The sequence below is a fragment of the Pleuronectes platessa genome, chromosome 9 (assembly GCF_947347685.1).
Source record: "Pleuronectes platessa chromosome 9, fPlePla1.1, whole genome shotgun sequence".
Taxonomy (NCBI): domain Eukaryota; kingdom Metazoa; phylum Chordata; class Actinopteri; order Pleuronectiformes; family Pleuronectidae; genus Pleuronectes; species Pleuronectes platessa.
In genome coordinates, this window is record NC_070634.1 from 4,797,546 (window position 1) to 4,818,895 (window position 21,350).

Sequence of the window (21,350 nt, forward strand, 5' to 3'; positions counted from 1 at the left end):
TCAGACATGTAGTCATGTGCAGGAGTAATGACGTGAATCTGTATGATTTTGTTTTTCTCCCCTGCAGGAGCAACTTCCAGAGCTGCATATGCATTTCCAGGCTCAAAGCTTTCACACCTCCATGTATGCGTCTTCTTGGTTCCTCACCATCTTTCTCACGTCCTTCCCTCTGCCTGTTGCCACAAGAATCTTTGATATCTTCATGTGTGAGGTCAGTTAAAAGGAAACATAGCTTACAGTGCCAGACAGTTGCTTAAAAAGTACCCCCCATCCATGTTGAGTGAATGATCATTCTAAGAAATATGTATACAATGGAAAGAATAGCATATCTGGTAAGAAAACGGAGGGAAGTGTTTACAGAAAGGTGGGCACTACTAATGGAAGCAATTTGGGAACAAGGTACTGATAACTGAGGAACTAGTTAATAGTTATATAATATGGGCCTTCTTTGATGTGTATTGGACTGGATATGTATGTCTCTGAAGTGAGCTGATGTTATTGTTATTTATGTAGTTTGTGTTCAGGGTTGTCAAATTGTTGGAATAGTTTTTTATAAACATGTTTGTGTCAAACGTTTTTAATCTATAAGATCATATAAATATTGTTACCCCTTGTAAAGGAATCTGTAAATCTAAGATAGAAAATATTAAATGTGGTATGGAATAGGAGATAAAATACCTAATAGAGAAAAAAAGGAGCTGTAGCTTTTCTCGGTGGAACAATATCCTGTGTGTACTTACACTGAGGTTGACTGTCTTGTTATCCAGTAGCACCACCTGTTGAACAAAAGAGAAACAACAGTTCATACTATATAGTTACTGAGAGTTGTTTCATCATGGTCTTGACACCCCTTTTCATTTACATTTTTCATTTTCAGTCTGTTTTTATAATCCATTTTCACAGCACGTCAGCCACACATAAGGGCTTTCTAAAAGGGATTCTTAGTGACTGGTGGTTTTTCTCTCTCCTCAGGGTCTGGAGATAGTTTTCCGTGTGGGACTGGCCATCCTCCAGATGAACCAGACCGAACTCATCCAGCTCGACATGGAGGGAATGTTACAGGTAAATATCACTGTAATCTCCATTTGACACGTCAGTCAAGCAGCTCAGGTTTCTGGTGCAAAGTGTACTGCAGCCTCCTGGGAGGAACCTCCACCACACCCAGTTAATTGATACACATCCCCTCCCAACATGTACCTGTGCACACGCTGCAATTTGAAAGAGTGCTTTGAGGTCAGAGAAACATCTGACTAAGACACCACTGTGCTGAAATGATTGGACGAGGTTGGTTTATGGGTGTGTGTGTGTTTGTGTGTGTGTGTGCAACTCACCCAGACTCTGTTTTCTTACTGTGCACCAGCACTTTCAGAGAATTATCCCAAACCAGCTTGACAGCGGCCCAGATAAGGTCATCCAGGCTGCTTATCAAGTCAAGTACAATGCCAAGAAGATGAAAAAGTAAGCTCAACTCCCATGTCCACATAACATATCACTGCTTTTGCTTTGTGTATTTATTTTTTGCTCATAATCATTGAATTGAATACAGCAGTCTGGGGGTTCATTTCACTCAGTTTCCATCTCTTAAGTTAAAATAAGCAAGTAAGATGACATAACCTATAAACATTATATTTGTTACAACATAGTTAGAAGCAATGCAATTTCTAGGGAAAGAGAAAGCAGTTGAAAGAGCCGTTTTGTGAGTATAAGGAGAAAGAAAAAGACAATAACTTAAAGCTCAAGAACTTAATCACAAGTTAAAGCTCTATTAAAAGATGTAGAAATACAATAGGATACAATATGAGAATATGTGCAATCTGTCCCCAAGGAAGTTGAAGCTTCAAGTAAATACTACTGGAAACGTTGTTCTTCACCAAATTAAGATTTTAGCAAGCTTCTCCAAGTTACTCATCATTGGAAACGTATAAATAAATTGAAATGTGTATATATTTGTGTGATTTATGATATGAATGCAATCTTTAGCACCTAAGCCTGAATAAAACACCTTTTTATTAAGCTTTGATTTGATAAGTGGCACTTCAACAAATCTCTATTTCAGGTTAGAGAAAGAATACACTACAATCAAATCTAAAGAAATGGAGGAGCAGGTGGAGATAAAGGTGATGACAGATAGTTGAATACGTTGAACTATGATTCAGAAATGTCAGCCAAGCTCTTTTTCTGACTTTGCAATTCCTTGTTGTACAGAGGCTGCGGACAGAGAACAGGCTCCTGAAGCAGAGGATAGACACACTTGAGAAAGTGAGTGTTTTTCCCAGCTAATCGTCAACAAATCAAACCCAACACTGCTCCGTGCTCATCAACATTACATTAACCCATCCAGCTGTTTACGCACAAACATCATGCATCTCCTCCTAATGACGCAGTCTTGTCTTTCACTAATTGGCTGCTCAAGTTGAAAGTTGTCCGTGATCAACCATTATTGACTGGAATGGTTCTTTTTAACAAACGGAAGCTGGATTTTGTACTTCAGGTTGTCTTAGTTTCATGGTGACTTTCTGTGTGGCTCAAATAACCTCATGTAGTGGAAATCTAAAATTAACCAGACACGACTAACTGACAAGTCTGTTTGGAATGTGACAGTGGCAACTTGACGTTGTTCAAGTCGATACGAAGCACTGCATGCATGCAAGTTGCACCGTTGTATCATCCTGCACCTTTTTGAGTCTCTGAATGAGCACGACTGCTGCCAGCTAAAGGCACCATGCATGAGGTCTGCCATGGAGAGTGGGGGGGTCTGCTACTCACAGTTTGCCTGCGGGTAGGAATGCTGTGGTCTGAACCAGTCTGTTATTTACAACCAGCTCGAGGCTGCCGCTCTCTGATGTGACTCTGTCACTTAACTCACAGGACCTTATTACCTCTAATTCAAACTGAAACAAGTGAAAGCTTTGATGAATGGCATCAACGCCCAGAGCTTCTGTTCCGTTCAGTTTAACAACATGTAGCTCCTTAACACTGTCAACGTTCTGCCTTCACTTCACTCTAAGCTTTAAACCGAGCTGTCCTGTGCTTTTTCCTGTCTGAAACCTGTCTCTGTGTTATCAGCAACACTTAATTCTTCATTTGTCACCAGCTCATTTGCACCTCTTCCACGACACCTGCATGCAATGTTCCTTTTCGGCCCCTGAATGTAAACATCAGCCTGTAAACAAAAATTTCAAGAGGGAAAATGAACATTGCATTTTTCTTCTCTAAAACAAATCAATTGTTCTTTGTGTGCTTTAAACTGTCCTCTTGTATCTCTCTCTCTCTCTCCCCCTACTGTCTCTTGTTGATATTTCTGTTTTGTAGGAAAGTGCTTCCTTGGCAGATAGATTGATCCAGGTATATTCCTTATTTTCTCTTTACCTTTATTACTTATGTTGCACCTTCCTTCTTCCTCCTCTTGATCTTAACTGTGCATGCTTATGATCATACAATTATGGACACTATACAAATATAAAATCAAATTGACTTAATGATTGTCTGAATCAAGATCTAAACCAGATAATAACCCTTTGTAATATCTTGAATAAATGCATGGAACACCACATTGTGGCATGTCAGACAAAGTAAGAAAATCACAGCTCACTCTAAAGAAAGCTTATGAAATGAAAATGTAAATTACTCGTGACTAAATTTAAAACAAGCATGTCCTCCAAGAGCCCAATCCCTCGTCTTCTGCTCTGATTTGCCCACCCATTCCGCCCTCTCGTTTTCACTTCTTGTCGTGCTCAACTTACCCCCCTCCCTGGATGGTTATGTCCCAAGGGACAAGTGACTCGAGCTCAGGAGGCAGAGGAGAACTACCTGGTCAAGCGGGAGCTGGCCACGGTCAAACAGCAGAGCGAAGAGGCCAGTGGTCAGCTGGAGCAGGCCAAGAACACCATCAGGCAGCTCCAGCAGCAACCACAAGCGGTAAGGAGGGCCGCAGAGTCCCCAGGTTGCAGGTTTGCAGTGGGGATTATAGCCAATGTTTATCTGGCCGAATCTGTGAGGAGCTGACACGTCCTCACTGTTTGTGGTGTGCAGCTCCACAAGCTGTTCGTTTTATATTATTCAGTGTGCTAGAAATGAGAGATGGACTCATAGCTATGTGCTTTCACTTGGACGTTTCATGGTTATGTGTTTCCCGTGCCCTGGTGGCGCCTGTTGCCTAGCCACTCAAATCCAAGCGGTGGCAGGTGAGAGCTTCTTTCACTTTGCACACCAGCTCTGGGTAATTATGTGTTTTGGTATGCATGAATTAAAATTGGTACATGGAGTACGAGACAGGTCAGCTACCATGTACAGTTGTCAGTGATTGAATTTGTGAGCAGTCGTCTCAGAGGATGGTGGATTTAACAGTTGATACCCTGTTCCCATAACCTGTCTCTTGACCTCACAGTGTTAATTATTGATGCTTGGAATCCAGATGGTAATGTGTAGGCGTTACCATGTTCTACATAATGTGCTATCATGCTTCACAATGAGCAGTCATGAATTATGTAATGGGAAAGTAAAAGACTAAATGAATGATGTCAGGCATTGTATTTTCTATCTCTACCAGAAGAATATAACATATTGAATGTACTGACACTACTTTGCTGACAGGTGGATCATTAGTTGAGGTTAAATATTTAGTTTTGCTTTAAAACCTAACTTTTAGGTCAGACATGGATATTTGTTGGCCTGCTTTGTCTCTGCTCACTCACGTTTTCCTGATGGTTATTAGAAGGGAGCCCCTCGCTACTCGGAGGAGTCCGTCCTGCAGCTGGAGACGGAGCTTGTACAAGCGCGACTGAAGGAGGCAGAGTCCCAGTGTGCACTCAAGGAGATGCAAGACAAGATCCTTGATATTGAAAAGGTGAGTTGCACTAGATACTGTTTTGTAGCACAGCCAGCACACATTATAATTATCAGTATATTTAAAACATACTTTTCTTTCTTCCCCAGAGGAACACATCCCTACCAGATGACACCAACGTAGCACGGCTACAGGAGGAACTGATTGGGGTGAAGTTGCGGGAAGCGGAAGCCCTGACTGGCCTGAAAGAGCAGAGACAGCAGGTCAGAGACCTGGAAGAGCACTGGCAGGTAAGCGACTAATCTTTCACAAGTGCAACATATGAAAATAGGAAAAAGTCTTGATGGTATTTTAATGAATGACTGTAATACTTTTTCTCAGCGTCACATGGCACGCACAGCTGGTCGCTGGAAGGATGCCTCAAAGAAAAATACTATGAGTGAGCTACAGGACGAGCTGATGAGCGTAAGGCTGCGTGAGGCTGAGGCCCAGGCAGAGCTCCGAGAAACACGGCAGAGGATTCTGGAATTGGAGACACAGGTCAGATCATCTTTTTATCCACATTCACCTTATCAAGCTCTTCTGTGCATTGGATTATAGTGTTTTTCCTTCTTATCATTAGTATCTTTATAATCACAGTGAAGAATTATTTGCAAAGTAAGGTGGGCGTCTAGTTAACAGTAAAACTAAACAAGAGGAGGGAATTTTCTTCTTGTATTGTCACACAGTTTCCCCCAGATGGCAGCAGTCCTCCGCAAAACAACTCAGAAACTTGTGCAGCTCAGTGCAGTGTCACCAATTACCTTTTTGTGTTTAGATTAGTGCTGTCGCGATTAATCGCATTTATTTCATAGTTAACTCGCGATTAATCGCAATTAATCGCACGTTTTTATATATTCTAAATGTCACTTCCTTTATTTTTTGTCCATCATTTTTTTTCTCGTTTTAATGCTCTTATGAACATGGAAAAGTGAATTGGCTTGCTTTATGCAAATGTTTTATTTTATTGAAAAATAACATTGCCAAACAGGGCGATACAAAATAAAATTATAAAGTGCACATTTCAGGTAAACAAGGACTCTATAGTGTATACATACAAGGCCTATAGTGCAGCTAAACCATGGCTTAATATTTTCTTTTTTTCAATTTTGCTGTGAACATAGCATTCAGGCCTCTTATTTCAGAAACAATGAACCGTAACAGTTAGGTTACCAATAAAAGGTAAGCCTATTACTTCTTTGCTTTCAGTCAGCTACTCAAACAGACAAGCAACAAAATAACAAACAAACAAAATACACAGGCAAGTGTCGGCCTACTTTGAAATAAATTAAACACAGAACTTCGTAGGGCTATTTGAGTCCTCCCCATATTTGTGGAAAATGTATGAAATAAGAAGTACCCTATTTTTAAATAAATAAAAACATATAGCTGCAGCCTAATAGCTTAAAAATATATATTTTAGTTGGCGAAACATTAAAACAAAAAGCGAGAGCAGGTCAGACTGGAGGCGAACACAGATACTGAAGATCGGTAGAAACCAAATGCAGCTTCTGCTCTGATCAAGACGCTGAGGCGCTGATTTCTGATCAGCTGAGACCAGAGAAACTCTGTGTTTTCACTGTTTCCATAGTTAAGAGGCAGTCAGTCATTTGAAAAAAAGACGAGCGTGACCGACTTCACGTGAACGAGCTCTGATCTCACTGTGTCTCTCTGAGCGAGTGCGCGGTGGCGGTGGGCGGAGCCGCCGGACCGGTGCCGCCGGACCGGTGCGCTATCTGGGAGGACACACACACACATGCGAGAGTTGGCAGCTCTGCGTTAATCTCGCGATAAAAAAATTAACGGCTTTTAAATGGGTTTGCGTTAACGCCGTTAATAACGCGTTTAACTGACAGCACTAGTTTAGATATATGTGTACAACGTGGAATTGTTTAAGACTAAAACTAAAACAACGAATTTCTGTATCTTTGCTTACACAGAATCAGATTCACAGCAACCACCTGCGACGGGGGGAGCAGGAGAGTCGCAGTCACCAGGAGCGAGTGCAAACACTGACGGTGCAAAATAAAGATCTGCATGTGCAACTGCAAGAGATCAAGCGGAGACAAGCTGAGATTGAATGCAAGGTACATGTTAGAGTCTGCTGCTGATCTGCAACACATAACACTGTGAACACTGGTGCTAACCACTGCAGCTTGTTGGAAAAATAAGTTGTGTTAAGCCATCTCCTTAGAGTCTGATGAAGTGATATTATGAAATCTGTTTTGATTGGTCTGTTGGAGCTAACGATTATTTTTTCGTGATTTAATATAATTATGAATTTATCAAAAATGTAATAAAAAAAACGTAATTTATGCTTATTTAATCTTTTCTTACATACAAACAAATCAAACAAAGCCTGCACTGCAAGGCGTTTTTCCACATCAAAAAATAGCCCAGTCTGAACTGTTTATCTGCCTTTTACAGTCCCATATCTCTCACCAATATAATTTGTGGAAGGGCTTGGTCCAATTCAATAGTATTTCCACAATTTTCTTTTTCACACTGAACTGAAGTTTACTCTCATAATAAAATAAATATTATTTTCTCATTTCAAGTTAAATTAGGTTTGCTTTTAAAAATTATAATAAAGGGATTTTGAAAAAGGCATCTTTAAATAAAGTGCTTTTGAAAAGATAAAGAAGTTTGAGTTTCTCCATTTCTTCTTTTTCTCAATATATAACTACATTTCACGTATTAACAATCAACCCGAAATCACGAACAACTAAACAGCTTTAACTTTCCTCTTTGTTTCCAGTTTCTCTGGTTCTGTGAAGTTAACTCTACCGTGCGTTGCCAGGATTTAGTCCCGTAAAGACGGAAATAGCTGCGCAGGTTAAAATAGAAATGCTCCGTAACAATTTAAAAACAGCGTCTGGATCCGTACAGAGTGGCTTGTCGACAAGTCGCCCCAGCCCTAATCTCCTGTGCTGATGCTTTTGATGCTGCTGCTGCTAGATTTCTGTTAAACTCTTGTGGTAACACTCTCCATATCTAGCATGCAAAATTCACACATCTACAAATAGAAAAACAGAAACATTGTAAACATGTTTCTATATGGACCAATCAGCTTCTTCTGGGGTTGGTCTGGGCCTGTTGTCGAGTGTGTTTAGGCTACTTTTGCAGCTGCCTGTGAGTCTTGTGCGGTTTGTTTTTTCCTGCAGAGCAAGGAGGAAGTGATGGCAGTGAGGTTGAGGGAAGCTGACAACATTGCTGCTATGGCAGAACTCCAGCAACAGATCTCGGAGCTTGAGATTGAGGTAAAGTCCAAACACGTTACGTCTGTCTCTAACATCACACTCCTGACTGTGCATCAAGCATCATATTTCCTCGACTTCAAACCACATTTATAATACAACCCGATTTCTAAATTTGATTTGACTTGTATTTCATTACAGACAGTATGAACATAAGATATTTTATGCTATTTCTGGTCAACTTCATTTTATTTGTAAATATGCATCCATTCCTGCCATTCAGGCCTGCAACACATTCCAAAAAAGGTTGGGACGGGGCCATTTAGGGCGAGTTATGAGGTACAATTATTAAAAAATTAAGTGATCGAAATATGTGATGTCAACTAAGTGACAGAGCAAAAACATACAACACAAAAACTTCACCACCTTCATACCTCAGACTCTGCATAATGAACTCTGTTGAGTATACAGTGCCTTGCATAAGTATTCACCCCCTTTGGACTTTTCTACATTTTGTCATGGTATAACCACAGATTAAAATGTATTTCATCGTGAGTTTATGTAAGGGACCAACACAAAATAGTGCATCATTTGGAAGTGGGGGGAAATATTACATGGATTTCACAATTATTTACAAATAAAAATCTGAAAAGTGTTGAGTGCATATGTATTCACCCCCTTTACTGTGAAACCCCTAACAAAGATCTGGTGCGACCAATTGCATTCACAAGTCACATTTGCAAGTCACATAATTAGTAAATAGGGTCCACCTGTCTGCAATTTAATCTCAGTATAAATACACCTGTTCTGTGACGGACTCAGAGTTTGTTGGAGATCATTACTGAACAAACAGCATCATGAAGACCAAGGAGCTCACCAAACAGGTCAGGGATAAAGTTGTGGAGAAATATGAAGCAGGGTTAGGTTATAAAAAAATATCCAGAGCTTTGAACATCTCTCTGAGCACCATAAAATCCATCATAAGAAAATGGAAAGAATATGGCACAACCGCAAACCTACCAAGAGGAGGCCGTCCACCCAAACTGAAGAGTCGGACAAGGAGAAAATTAAACAGAGAAGCAACCAGGAGGCCCATGGTTACTCTGGAGGAGTTGCAGAGATCCACAGCTGAGGTGGGAGAATCTGTCCACAGGACAACTATTAGTCGTCTACTCCACAAATCTGGCCTTTATGGAAGAGTGGCAAGAAGAAAGCCATTGTTGAAAGGGATCCATAAAAAATCCCGTTTGGAGTTTGCCAGAAGCCATGTGGGAGACACAGCAAACATGTGGAAGAAGGTGCTCTGGTCAGATGAGACCAAAATTGAACTTTTTGGCCTCAATTCAAAACGCTATGTGTGGCGAAAACCCAACACTGCCCATCACCCTGAGCACACCATCCCAACAGTGAAACATGGTGGTGGTAGCATCATGCTGTGGGGATGCTTCTCTTCAGCAGGTACAGGGAAACTGGTCAGAATAGAGGGAAAGATGGATGGAGCCAAATACAGGGAAATCCTTGAAGAAAATCTGATGCAGTCTGCAAAAGACTTGAGACTGGGGCGGAGGTTCATCTTCCAGCAGGACAATGACCCTAAACATACAGCCAGAGCTACAAAGGAATGGTTTGGATTAAAGAATGTTAATGTCTTAAAATGGCCCAGACCTCAATCCAATAGAGAATCTATGGCAAGACTTGAAGATTGCGGGTCACAGACGGTCTCCATCCAATCTGACTGAGCTTCATCTTTTTTGCCAAGAAGAATGGACAAACCTTTCCATCTCTAGATGTGCAAAGCTGGTAGAGACATACCCCAAATGACTTGCAGCTGTAATTGCAGCGAAAGGGGGTTCTACCAAGTATTGACACAGGGGGGTGAATACTTATGCACCCAACAGATGTCAACTTTTTTGTTCTCATTATTGTTTGTGTCACAATAAAATTTATTTTGCACCTCCAAAGTACTATGCATGTTTTGTTGATCAAACGGGAAAAAGTTTATTTAAGTCTATTTGAATTCCAGTTAGTAACAGTACATAATGGGAAAAAGTCCAAGGGGGGTGAATACTTATGCAAGGCACTGTATGTCAGTAAAACACACCTTACTTTCCTGTATTTTATGGACTGCAGTTGGGAACAGTTTTGTACAGCCTTCTTACAGGTTTGGTATGTTTCTGAAATCATGATGGTGTGTTTCTAGAGCTGGGATTGAATTCTCTGCTCTGTAAGTTGTTGGTGAATTTTTTTGCCTAATATTTCATCCTCACGTGCATAACATCATTAAAAGATTCAAGGAATCTGGAGGAACTTCAGTGCATAAAGAGCAAGGGCGCAAGCCTCAGCTGACTAACCGGGCCCTCAGATCCCTCCGTCGACACTGCATCAAGAACCGTCATTTACCTATAAGCAATATATCCACTTGGGCTCAGAATTACTTTGGCACACCTTTGTCAAGCACTACAATACATAGTTACATCCACAAATGCCAGTTAAGCCAGGGTCTGTCATGGTATGGGGTTGTTTCAGTGCCCTTGTTAAAGGTAAGTTACATTTCTGTGATGGCACCATTAATGCCGAGAAGTTCACTGAGATTTAGGAGCAGCAGCTGCTGCCTTTAAGACGACATAATTTCCAGAGACTCAATTCATATTGCAGCAAGACAATGCAAAACCACATTGTGCACTGCACTCATTACAAAGTGAACGTTAATAAAGTAGCTGGTAAAAAATGGATGGTTTCTTTGTTTACCGTATGCCAGTGCAGAGATTTGAAACTTGTTGCAGAGAAATTTAAAGTTTTTTTTAGCCACAGCCAACACATCAGAAGATAAAGTACTGTGTGTAGGACACAGATTTCAGATGTACTGTGTTGTTTAACAAACTATGATCAGTGCCCAAATCTGCCTGAAAACAGAATTTTGAAATTTCCCCCCTCATTTTCTGAATCTTAAAGAAGACTGATAAAGCTTGTGTTTCTTCTATAGTTTGCTGACCAAATATGTTGACAATTTGTACTATCTGTGTGAAATTAGTTTGATTTTATAACTTTAAAATTATTTTTCTCCATTGGTGTTTTTGAACAAATGTTAAATATTGTGAGACTGTTACTGGAGACTTTTTTGATTCATTATATTGATTGAAACTGGGCAGATGTGTCTATAAATCTCCTGTTGGATCAAGTCTCAACAAGCAGGAGTGAAGAGATCAGTATTTATCCTCAAACAAATGTAACGCTACACACAACAAGGGTGACCAAAACAAATACAGGCCTGTTTTCACAGCGCAGACACTCAACAGTAATGACCGATAACATATCAAATCAACCAAAAAAAAAAATCTGATGTAAAGCTACATAATGAAGAGTAAGTGTGGCAGTAGGCAGATGATGGTGTTGTATAGACTACAGAAGATAAATCATTGAATCAGTGAATGATTATTGTTATAAATTTCAAAAGAAAATCAATCATACCTTTAAGGTAAGCATTTAACTCTGCTTATTTCACAGTGATTGCTTTTGCTGTGGGTTCGGCAAATCCTTGTAAATTGTTTATTTTTCATAAACTATGGTGACTTTGAAGCTGAATGTGAGATGTGTCAGTGCCTGTTGTACTGAGCAGGTTGGATACATTTGTTGTATTATTCTTTTTTAGTTGTTATTGAGATGACACATTTGCTTTTATGATATTAATAATGTTGAACTTTGACCATTACTGCATTTTTGAATCACCATAAAACAATTTAGCTTACTCAATATGATATATTGTAGTTGTACTCATAAAGTTTATCCTGCAATAATAACAATAGTAAAGTACATGTAAAAATGACAGCTTAGTACTTATGGGGCAGAAGGACAGCTCTAGTGGAAACAGTTGTGGCTTTAGGCCGGTGGGGTGGGCTTCATAAACGTACAGAAATGTGTAATGTCTTTCCATATCGTCTAAGCTCTAGGCCCAGACTATTTATATGTTTGACACCTACAAAATATCCTCCCCCTCTTCCCCTACATAGACATAGACAATCACACAGTGTGGTCTGAGGTTTTGTTACTAAGTGATAGAGCAAAAACATACAACACCAAAACTTCACCACCACGCCTCCATACATTTCAGACTCTGCAAAATGAAGCATGTTGAGTTTGTCAGTGAAGCGCACCTTACTTTCCTGTATTTCAAAGACTGCATTTAGGAACAGTGTTGTACAGCCTTCTGACAGGTTTGGTGTGTTATCTTTCTGTCTGAGCTGAAATCTTGATGATGTGTTTCTGTATCTGAGATTTTGTTCTCTGCGCTGTAAGTTGTGGGTGAAATTTATTTGCCCCAGTCACAAATAGGGGAAGAAAATCAGTTTCTTGGCTTCTTCTTCAGAGAAGGTGACACATGTTGGTGGTGACAACTTGCAGCTTGGGTTTAATGTTAGAGATCAGAGGTCACTGAGAGATCAGATTGAGTACATGAATGTCTTGTGCAAGTATTTACATTATAAAAAAGCTGTGAGTTATAATTGAAAACACTTGAGTGAAGCTCTATGTGTCTAGGTCTTTGTAGGATTCTATCCGTTTCAAATTCAGTGGCCACACATAATGCAACAGATCCACTGTTCCTGGGCTGAGAGGAAGTGGTTTGCTCATCTTGAAACAGAGACTCTACCAAAGGTGGCATGTATGGTTGATTTTGAGGTTTCTAAGACATGCTCAGAGATTTATCATAATTGTTTTGCCTAAAAAGCACATTCTGTCTCTGTGTGTCTCTGTGTGTCTCTCTCTGTGTGTGTGTGTGTGTGTGTGTGTGTGTGTGTGTGTGTGTGTGTGTGTGTGTGTGTGTGTGTGTGTGTGTGTGTGTGTGTGTGTGTGTGTGTGTGTGTGTGTGTGTGTGTGTGTGTGTGTGTGTGTGTGTGTGTCTGTGTGTCTGTGTGTCTGTGTGTGTCTCTCTCACAGGTCAGGAAATATTTGGACAGCGACACAATTTTCATAACTTTGGACCTTTATGCTTCCACAATGGATTTGAAATGAAATAATAGAGATTATATTGAAGTGTCGCCTTTCAGCTTTAATTTGACAGTGTTTACATCAAAATTGGAGGAAGGGTTTTGTAATTGCAACCATTTTCATACTTAGTCCCCTCCTTTCAAGGGATCTAAAATATTAAATTAAATTATTCAAGGCCCTTAATAATTAAATTAATAAAGTAATAAATGTTCATTCTTAATACTTTGTTGAGAATCCTTTGCATGCGATGACTGCCTGAAGTCCAGAATACATCGGATCACTAAACGCTGGGTGTCCTCCTTTGTGAGGCTTTGCCAGGCCTGGACTGCAGCTGTCTTCAGTTGTTGTTTGTTTGCAGATCTTTCTGCCTTAAGTTTTGTCTTAAGCAAGTGGAATGCATGCTGAATTGGATTGAGATCAGGTGATTGACTTGGCCATTGTATAATATTCCACTTCTTTGCCTTGAAAAACGCCTGGGTTGCTTTCGCAGTATGTTTTGGGTCATTGTCCATCTGTACTGTGAAGCGACGTCCAATCAACTTTGCTGAATTTGGCTGAATGTGAGCACTGAGCAGACAGAATGTTCCTATAGACTTCAGAATTCATGCGGCTGCTTCCGTCTTCTGTCATATCATCTATAAACACTAGTGATCCAGTGCCTTTGGAAGCCATGCATGCCCATGCCATCACACTACCTCCACCATGTTTTACAGATGATGTGGTGTGCTTCAGATCATGAGCCGTTCCAATCCTTCTCCATACTTTTCTCCTGCCATCATTCTGGTACAGGTTGATCTTAGTTTCATCTGTCCAAAAATTGCTGTTCCAGAATTGGGCTGGCTTTTTAGATGTGTTTTGGCAAACTGTAATCTGGCCTTTCAATTCTTGAGGCTTGTGAATTGTTTGCACCTTGTGGTGAAACCTCTGTATTTGCTCTTGTGAAGTCTTCTCTTTATGGTAGACTTGGACAATGATACGCCTACTTCCTGGAGTTTTCTTCACTTAACTAGGTTTTGTGAAGGGTTTCTTCTTTACCATGGAAAGGATCCTGCGATCATCAACCGCTTTTCTCTTCACTGAGCAGCTTAGTGATAATAAACCATAAATTTAACACTGCGGCAGTGACTTTTCACACGTTCTTCACACCTTCAGGGTAAAGCATACATCACTACCACAACAGCGGAGATGCACAAGGTGTAAGAGGACTTTGAATGTGCTTGCTGAAGCTGTGCTTTTTTTCTGCTGCAGAACACATGACACCCTTCTTTCTCCATGTTTTTTTTTCATCGGAAGTCACGTTCAATCCTGCAAATGTTCCACACTTCAGTTCAGAAGGTGGCCGTAATGCACCTAAGAGTCTTTTGCCAACTGCCATGAAAAAAGTGATGAAGAAGATATCGTTTGTAAGATTTGCGAATTTTTGTGAGATTCAAAGTCTCTGGAGTAGCCACTGTGAAATGTTTTTCTACAAAGTGTGTGGTCTTACGTTTCTGGCCAAATCGTCCAGGGTGCGTTCTGAAGATTATGATACAAAATCTGTTAAATCTGTTGATATATCTGGTCTTCCACGTTAATAAAAGCTGTTGATAATCCTCTAGGTTGCAGCAGCCTTAAGCTGTGATTTCAGTCCCTTGTCCATGATGTGGCCCCAATAATGTTTGTGATGGTTTAAGAATGTTTTGCCAGATTAGCACATGTATTTTCACTGTAAACAAAACAACGTCATCATAAATTGGCAACTGTTTGTCCTTTACTCTTTTTATGGCTTTGAACAAAGTTCCAAAAGATTTAGTCAGAGTAACAACACAGATGAGGCAGATATACAGAGAAATGTTGTGTTTTACTTTCGAAAATTGTACAGCCACTGGCCTGGTTGTTATCTTGTTTAGGATGTTACTAAGGTATTCTGCAATATGAGTATTTGAAGATTAGGGGCTTCTTGTATAGGATACACAGAGTTTTTTTGAAAAGCAGTTTTCAAGTTTCAAGAGTCAAAAATATGCCAATTGTCTTTAGTTGCACTCTCACAAACAAAGTTCAACAGACTGAAGCTGAAAAAACGTTTGACGACCCCAACTAGACAGTCTGACACCTGCTGATTCACCCAGCTGAGCACGAGGAAGTCTTATTAACTGCCTGGCCCCATTATCGTTGCAATGTTTTTGGAGGGACATAACCTCAAAAACAACCGATTCTGAGAATAATCTCACTTGTTTCGACCTCTTGTGAAAAAAGGGCCTACTGGGATCCACGAAACTCGGCTGCACCTTACCACAGGAATCACAACCCCTATCTGTATTTTTGGGGTGTTGGTCAGACCAGAGACGACTGTGCCTCTGACACCCCACCCCTGCTGCATGCAGTCTTCCCTTTTTTGCATCGGTGCTCCTGTGGTTTGAACTCCACTGAGCAACCTTTTCTGGTCTCGCTGTAGAAGTGGCAGGTTCAAGGGTGTGATTGAGGTTTGAACGTGTGTGCATGTGTTTGTCTCCAAAGTCTGCAGATGTCTTTACTGAGGAGAGTAAACATCACATGGGCTGTTAAACTGTAAAAGCTAAGAAGCTGCCTCATCCCCAGGGCCCCAGGAGGAAATCAGATACAAATTACACTGTCTTGTGTTTCCTCTGACATCTGTCATTTTGCTCGCCTACCACACTTGCAGTGTACACCATCATACTGCTGTTTTAGCTGTGGAGCTCTAGTGTCTGTTTACCCTGAATGTGCAGTAGCTCACAACTGTTCATATCAATGGGTATTCAATAAGTGAAATTTGTTCTCTTGCTCTGTAAGTGTTGCGTTTGATATTTAGTCTCCAGTGTAGCCACTTTTGTGTCTGCCAATGTGTAGACACACGATGCTGCTGCAATATGCCTTCACCTCCCTCCACCTCTTCCACTGTGCTTCTTTTTTAAAACCTGATATATTCTCTACCAACAGAAAGAAGAAGAGAAGGTCCAAGGCCATTTGAACCACACAGACTCGAGCCAGTACATCCGTGACCTCAAAGACCAGATATCGGAACTAAAACATGAGGTGAGACCCGCAAAAATGAAGCATCACGCTCAGTACTAATCAGGACAGCCGAGTTGTTATCTTGTGGAGGTTCAGATTTTGTTGTTGCCGCTTCTTTGATGTAGCGTTTCAGAAGACTGACAACATTCCCTCAGATATGGTTTTGCTTTGAAGCAAACAAATTAGTCGAAGTGTTAACTACACCCAGAGACTTCCTGTTTGGAGCTTACACCGCACACCTCTTGTAAATACCCTCACAGATAGTACCTACAGATGTTACTACAAGTGGCTTTGAGCAGGCTTGTCACAGTGCTGAGCTCAATTGAGATTACTTTGATTTTAATTTGTGTTTATATGATTTTCTTTATAGATAGTCATTTTTGCCACACTTGTTTCCAATTATGTATTTTATGATTTGTGTTGGTTTTTGGCTGTTGTGACTAACATTGAGCTTTGAACCAGGGCTCAGTCCTATCTTAGGCCACATCCTTGATAATCATTAAAATTTCCAAACGTGTCAATTACTGCCAGTTAGAGTAAAACACAGACCCAGAGTTTTCAAACTAAAACAGAGCCAACAGCAAATCCAAACTTCTCAGTTTTAGAAAACTCTGTAACCTGAAGTCTGGACAGTAGATGTAGAACTAAAACATAGTAGTGTGGATATGACCTAAAACTCGTGGGGGGTTAGTTTATTAGAGGGTTGGCAGTCGATTTCTGTTGCAGTCAGCTTTGCAAGGAGGAATAAGTTGACTCTGCCTTAAAGTGATGCCTCAGTTTGCCCATCAATCAACACACCTCAGCTCCCAGGGACCACTCCCTGAAAAGAAACTAATGAACAATAATAACAATCATTTTTGTTATGCTTGTGAAAAAATATCTGAATGAAATAAAATGAATCTGACTAGAGGTAATGTTGAAAGTTCGGTTCTTCCATGCCAGTTTCTTAATGTTAACTGAAAGGTTACTGATGAACTCAACTGACATCAGAGCAGTGAATCTCCACTTAATTCTACTACTGTGGTCATCATCTGCTGTTCTTTGTTCAGTCCTGTTTGTACTGTGGAGAAGGTCCTGTGTCATAGGTTCAACATCTATCTAATAATGACTTTCAACTCACTGATGGTTGAGAAGCTGATCTTCATTGTTAACATGGTTTTAAATAATACAATCAGCAGATCTGATTTTACAGGAATAATGTGTGTTTGTGAACTGTGGTGTTTGTGAACTGTGGTTAAGTGGAGCTACTTGCTTTAACCTCTCCTGACACTTTGTAAAGGCCGAGCTGTCATTTCCCCTCTCACTTGGTTTTGCCTGGTAGTTGTCAGGGGTTGAGGGGCCCTCTATGAATCATGCTATGTGCTACCTCAAGTGTGTGCGGTGAGCAGACCTGAAAGTTGACAGTCCCACCACCATCCTCCACAATCTGCATTAAAACCTGCATCATGATGCTGGAAACTCTTACTGCTGCCAGACAGATGTTGATCACGTCATGATTTCCTTTTTTGCATGGCAGCAACAGGAAGTGTAGACAGGTGAAGGTAAACACAGGCTTCTTCTTGTTATTCTGTGTACTGTGCTCTGAACTGGCCTCTGAATGCGTCTCTTCCTACATGTCTGTTGCATGGTAGGCCACACCAGGTGAGTTGGTACAGATTTGCTGTGTGACCTTGTTTTGGCCCCTAACCACATCGATATGTGGCCCCCACTGAAACCCCCAATTGTGTCTGTCTAATTCATAGGGAGGGAGGTGAGCTCTGCTTGGAATTAGAGGTGGAGAGGTTAACCTGAAGTCACACCTGCCACCTGGTGCTGAAGCTTTTAGGTGTCACTAGTAAAGCTTGTGTGAATACACGTTAGCTGAAGCTCAAATCTTTCCATAGTTTGTGAAAGTTTGTTTGTGAGTGAGAAAATAATGATCACATTTCTCCGCAATGGAGAAACAAAAAAACACCCAGAGCAACTGCAGTTCCATCGTTTTAATTTTGTTTTCCACCATCAGTCAAAAAATCAATCAAATTGCATTTGTATATCCCACATTCACAAATCAAAAATTGTGTAATAGGGCTTACAACCATTTCACATTAGTTCTCCAGAATGATGTGAAGTAGACATTGTACTTGGAAATTATTTGGACAAACCACATAGAGTTGAGATTCATCTTTTTATTATTTTTTTAGAAAAGAAACAATCTTGTGAATGCAGACAATCTGTTTGTCACCTTCCACCTTTGATAAACAGAGCACAGCCACTTCCCTTGACCCTTTCATGACACACATTGAGGATTTTGTCCCAAACAAAGCAAACCAATGAAGAGGAAATTATACAATAGCTTTGTCCCAAATCCATGTTACTGATTGTACGTTTATAATATGTAGTGCATTCACACTGGAATTTTGACCAAATAAAAATATAGGCACCAGAGATATCAGCACGAACACACAACTGGCTTTTTGAGTGTGTTCAAAACACCATGGAGCAGAGTGAAGGTCTTCACACACCAAGCCCCTAGTTTTCTGCCTTTTTCGCATCTGTGAACCTCGTTCCAGAGAGTTGTTTGAGCACAAGTGTGTGTGTGTCTCTCTGCTGTAGACATAGTGCCCGCTGCTGTTTGGGATCAATTGGGTCGCAGGAATTAGTTTTCTACTTTTTAATGTGCAGTCCCAGTGTTGCTAGTAGTGTATTTAACTAGGAAGCAATGGGGATAATGCTGCAGCTCCTCGATGAGAAGATGCAACTCTTCTTGTCCCTGAGAGCTTCTAACGGACCCAATGTTTCCTTTTTTGCAATAGTGAGAGGACACAAAATCATTGTCACTGCTCGACTCCATTTAATCTCCTACAGCAAATTTTGGGAATAAATAGAATGATAAAATCCATTGGGCTCAGTGTGCAAGGGTCCTGAGTGTGATGGTTTTTATTGGATGACAGATCTTCTAAAAACGTAAGAAATAAAATTGACAGCTCTGGAAAAACGTTCAAGCTAATACTTTATTTTAAACAGTAGATGGCGGTAATGCACCTTGACGTTGGTTGCCACCAACAAAATGAACAGAACAACGAAGAAGTAGACTTTACACTACTGTTATGTTGTATGGAATTGGGACACAGCTCATTATTTTCTTGTGGTTTTTGATTGGACTGCTGCCTGATTTATGTAAAACAGTGATACAACTTCAGTATTATGTTGCATAGTTTTTTAACAACATACGTGTGTCTTTTGACTGACCTGCTATAAATCCATCTCTTTTGCATCACTCCTAACACACACCGTGCTTCCTCCCACAGATCTTCTCCTTGAAAGGAAAGAGGAGTTTGGCCAATCAGCCCAGTTTTGATGGGATCCACATTGTCAATCACTATGTAGGGGACGAATCTTACCAGTCTTCAGATGAAGATGGAGTCAAGGCGCCCACCCTCCAGGACACCCAGCCGAGGAGCAGCAGCCGCGTCAGACTGCGTCCCAACCTCGGGGACACTGACAGCGAGGAGGAAGAGGAGGAGGAGGAGGACGACGATGACGACGGGGAGGCCCTACGGCTCTCAGTGCCTCCGAGCAGCCACAAGTCCACCACTGTGTGACGAACACCCGGAGTCGGGACACGGACTGTCAGCACCCACAGAGGAGGAGCCGGGGGGGGGGTTTAAGCAGCTGCTTCAGAGGACAAGTCTGGATGTGGAGTTCTGAATTTCAGAGGGGAAATGCGTTATCATTTCATATCATGAGAATTACACAAGTTTATATAGTTTTTCTTCATTTACCTCCCTTTTTTTGTAGTTTTTGTTATCTTCATGAGGGCAGCAAACACCTGACCGCCGGCAGATCATCAGCCTGGAGGATCAATTCATGTGGAACGTATCAAACTCAACTGGGACACGGAGATCAGAGGAGGGGTTAGAGGGGTTTGTGTCTGTCTGTGTGTTCGTCTGTCCCCCCTAACACCCCCTCACTTTTGACTGTCGGTACAACACAGAGACAGAGACTGTGCAATAAAAACATGTAATGCTCTACTACACACTTCAACCAATGTATTTTTATATTTTTAAAGCATTTTAGAAATGAACATCAGAAATGTATCGATGCCGTTACTACTAAGTGTCCATCATGAGGAGGCAGGACTGGGTGTGTATATGTATGTGTGTTTGTACATTCATACAATGAGACATCAAGGTCTTAAACCACGTTCCCAATGGAATGAATGAGACAGTGGTTTCAGAGTTGTTCGGATCCCAATGTTCATATATAAAATATATGCGTATCTATTGTCTTTATGAATTTGGTCAATGCCTGGTATCAAACCTGCGTCCTCCAGAGTCGACCTGAGGGTAACGATGACTGTTCAGGCCTTGGCACACGCCGCATGCCTTTCACTAGAAGCTGGTGTATCACAAGCTCAGTGTCATCTGCATACATGTAGATATGTAAATGTATATAATGGTTGTTGTTTTTTGTTTTCAATACCTTTTGAACTTGAACAAATGTATCTATTGCATATCTGACTTTTAGAATATATTGTACAACTCAGAAGAAAAGGGACATTTATAGGTTGGATAAATAACAGAAATGACGGACGCTGTTTTTGAGGCGAGCAAGGTGAATTCCTGTGAAGAGAAAAAGAATAAGTGACCTCACTCGACTTGTTGATTATAAAAAAAAAGAAGAGGACAGATTTAATGACTATTGCTATTGAAACGAGTTCTCTGAAAGCATTGCAGCTGTACTTTCAGAATGAGCCCCCTCACTAAGCAGAAAGGAGCACATCAGCTGACGCGTCACACGAGTAATGTCTGTCACTTTTTTTCTGTGTGTCACAAATTTGCAAAGAAATGGATGACGGTGTAAGGGAACTTGAACCCGGGGACGATATAACACAATCTGGAGATTAATCAGGATCTGTACCCAAGTGTTGTCAGTCACAGGTCAGTTCTACGCCACTTTCAAAGACCTGCATGTGTATGAATTTCTCTGAATGTCCACGTGGAACACTAACTCCTGTCTTCAGTGGAAGACAGAGGAGACTGTGGCGATGGGTTGGTGATAATCACATTCATCTGGTCAAGTTACCCTGCGTCATCTGAGGGAGAGGAACACTTTATGGCACTTTTGAGTCTGCAGTGCAGTAAGAACATATGGGGTGACGCTATGGAGCAGTCGGCACACTCTGGAGACTTAAATGAGATTGTTATATGTATGTGTGTGTGATTGTGTTTGTGCATGCGAGTGTGAGCGAGAGAGATGAGTTCATAATAAAATGTTTGACTAAGCCGTGGCCTGATGTGTTTTCATGCTGAAAGCTGTAGCCTGAATCTGTGAGCAGGCGTCATCTGTCTGTC

The 21,350-nt window shown here is 40.9% G+C and overlaps 1 protein-coding gene across 6 annotated transcripts in view; it reads left to right on the forward strand.

Moving 5' to 3' along the window:
* Nucleotides 1-21,280, forward strand: part of evi5b (ecotropic viral integration site 5b) — a 38,224-nt gene extending 16,944 nt beyond the window's left edge. For 4 of the 6 annotated variants that reach the window (XM_053429788.1, XM_053429785.1, XM_053429787.1 and 1 more), the window contains 14 exons: nucleotides 68-211; nucleotides 973-1,062; nucleotides 1,361-1,458; nucleotides 2,057-2,117; nucleotides 2,206-2,259; nucleotides 3,313-3,345; nucleotides 3,772-3,918; nucleotides 4,715-4,846; nucleotides 4,936-5,076; nucleotides 5,168-5,326; nucleotides 6,766-6,912; nucleotides 7,990-8,085; nucleotides 15,943-16,038; nucleotides 19,305-21,280. In XM_053429788.1, the coding sequence (XP_053285763.1) occupies nucleotides 68-211; nucleotides 973-1,062; nucleotides 1,361-1,458; nucleotides 2,057-2,117; nucleotides 2,206-2,259; nucleotides 3,313-3,345; nucleotides 3,772-3,918; nucleotides 4,715-4,846; nucleotides 4,936-5,076; nucleotides 5,168-5,326; nucleotides 6,766-6,912; nucleotides 7,990-8,085; nucleotides 15,943-16,038; nucleotides 19,305-19,598 (1,692 nt within the window). In that variant the 3' untranslated portion in view covers nucleotides 19,599-21,280. The remainder of the gene's footprint in view (nucleotides 1-67; nucleotides 212-972; nucleotides 1,063-1,360; nucleotides 1,459-2,056; nucleotides 2,118-2,205; nucleotides 2,260-3,312; nucleotides 3,346-3,771; nucleotides 3,919-4,714; nucleotides 4,847-4,935; nucleotides 5,077-5,167; nucleotides 5,327-6,765; nucleotides 6,913-7,989; nucleotides 8,086-15,942; nucleotides 16,039-19,304) is intronic. The other 2 variants (XM_053429789.1, XM_053429791.1) reach the window with 2 other exon arrangements.
* The last annotated feature ends 70 nt before the right edge of the window (nucleotides 21,281-21,350 follow it).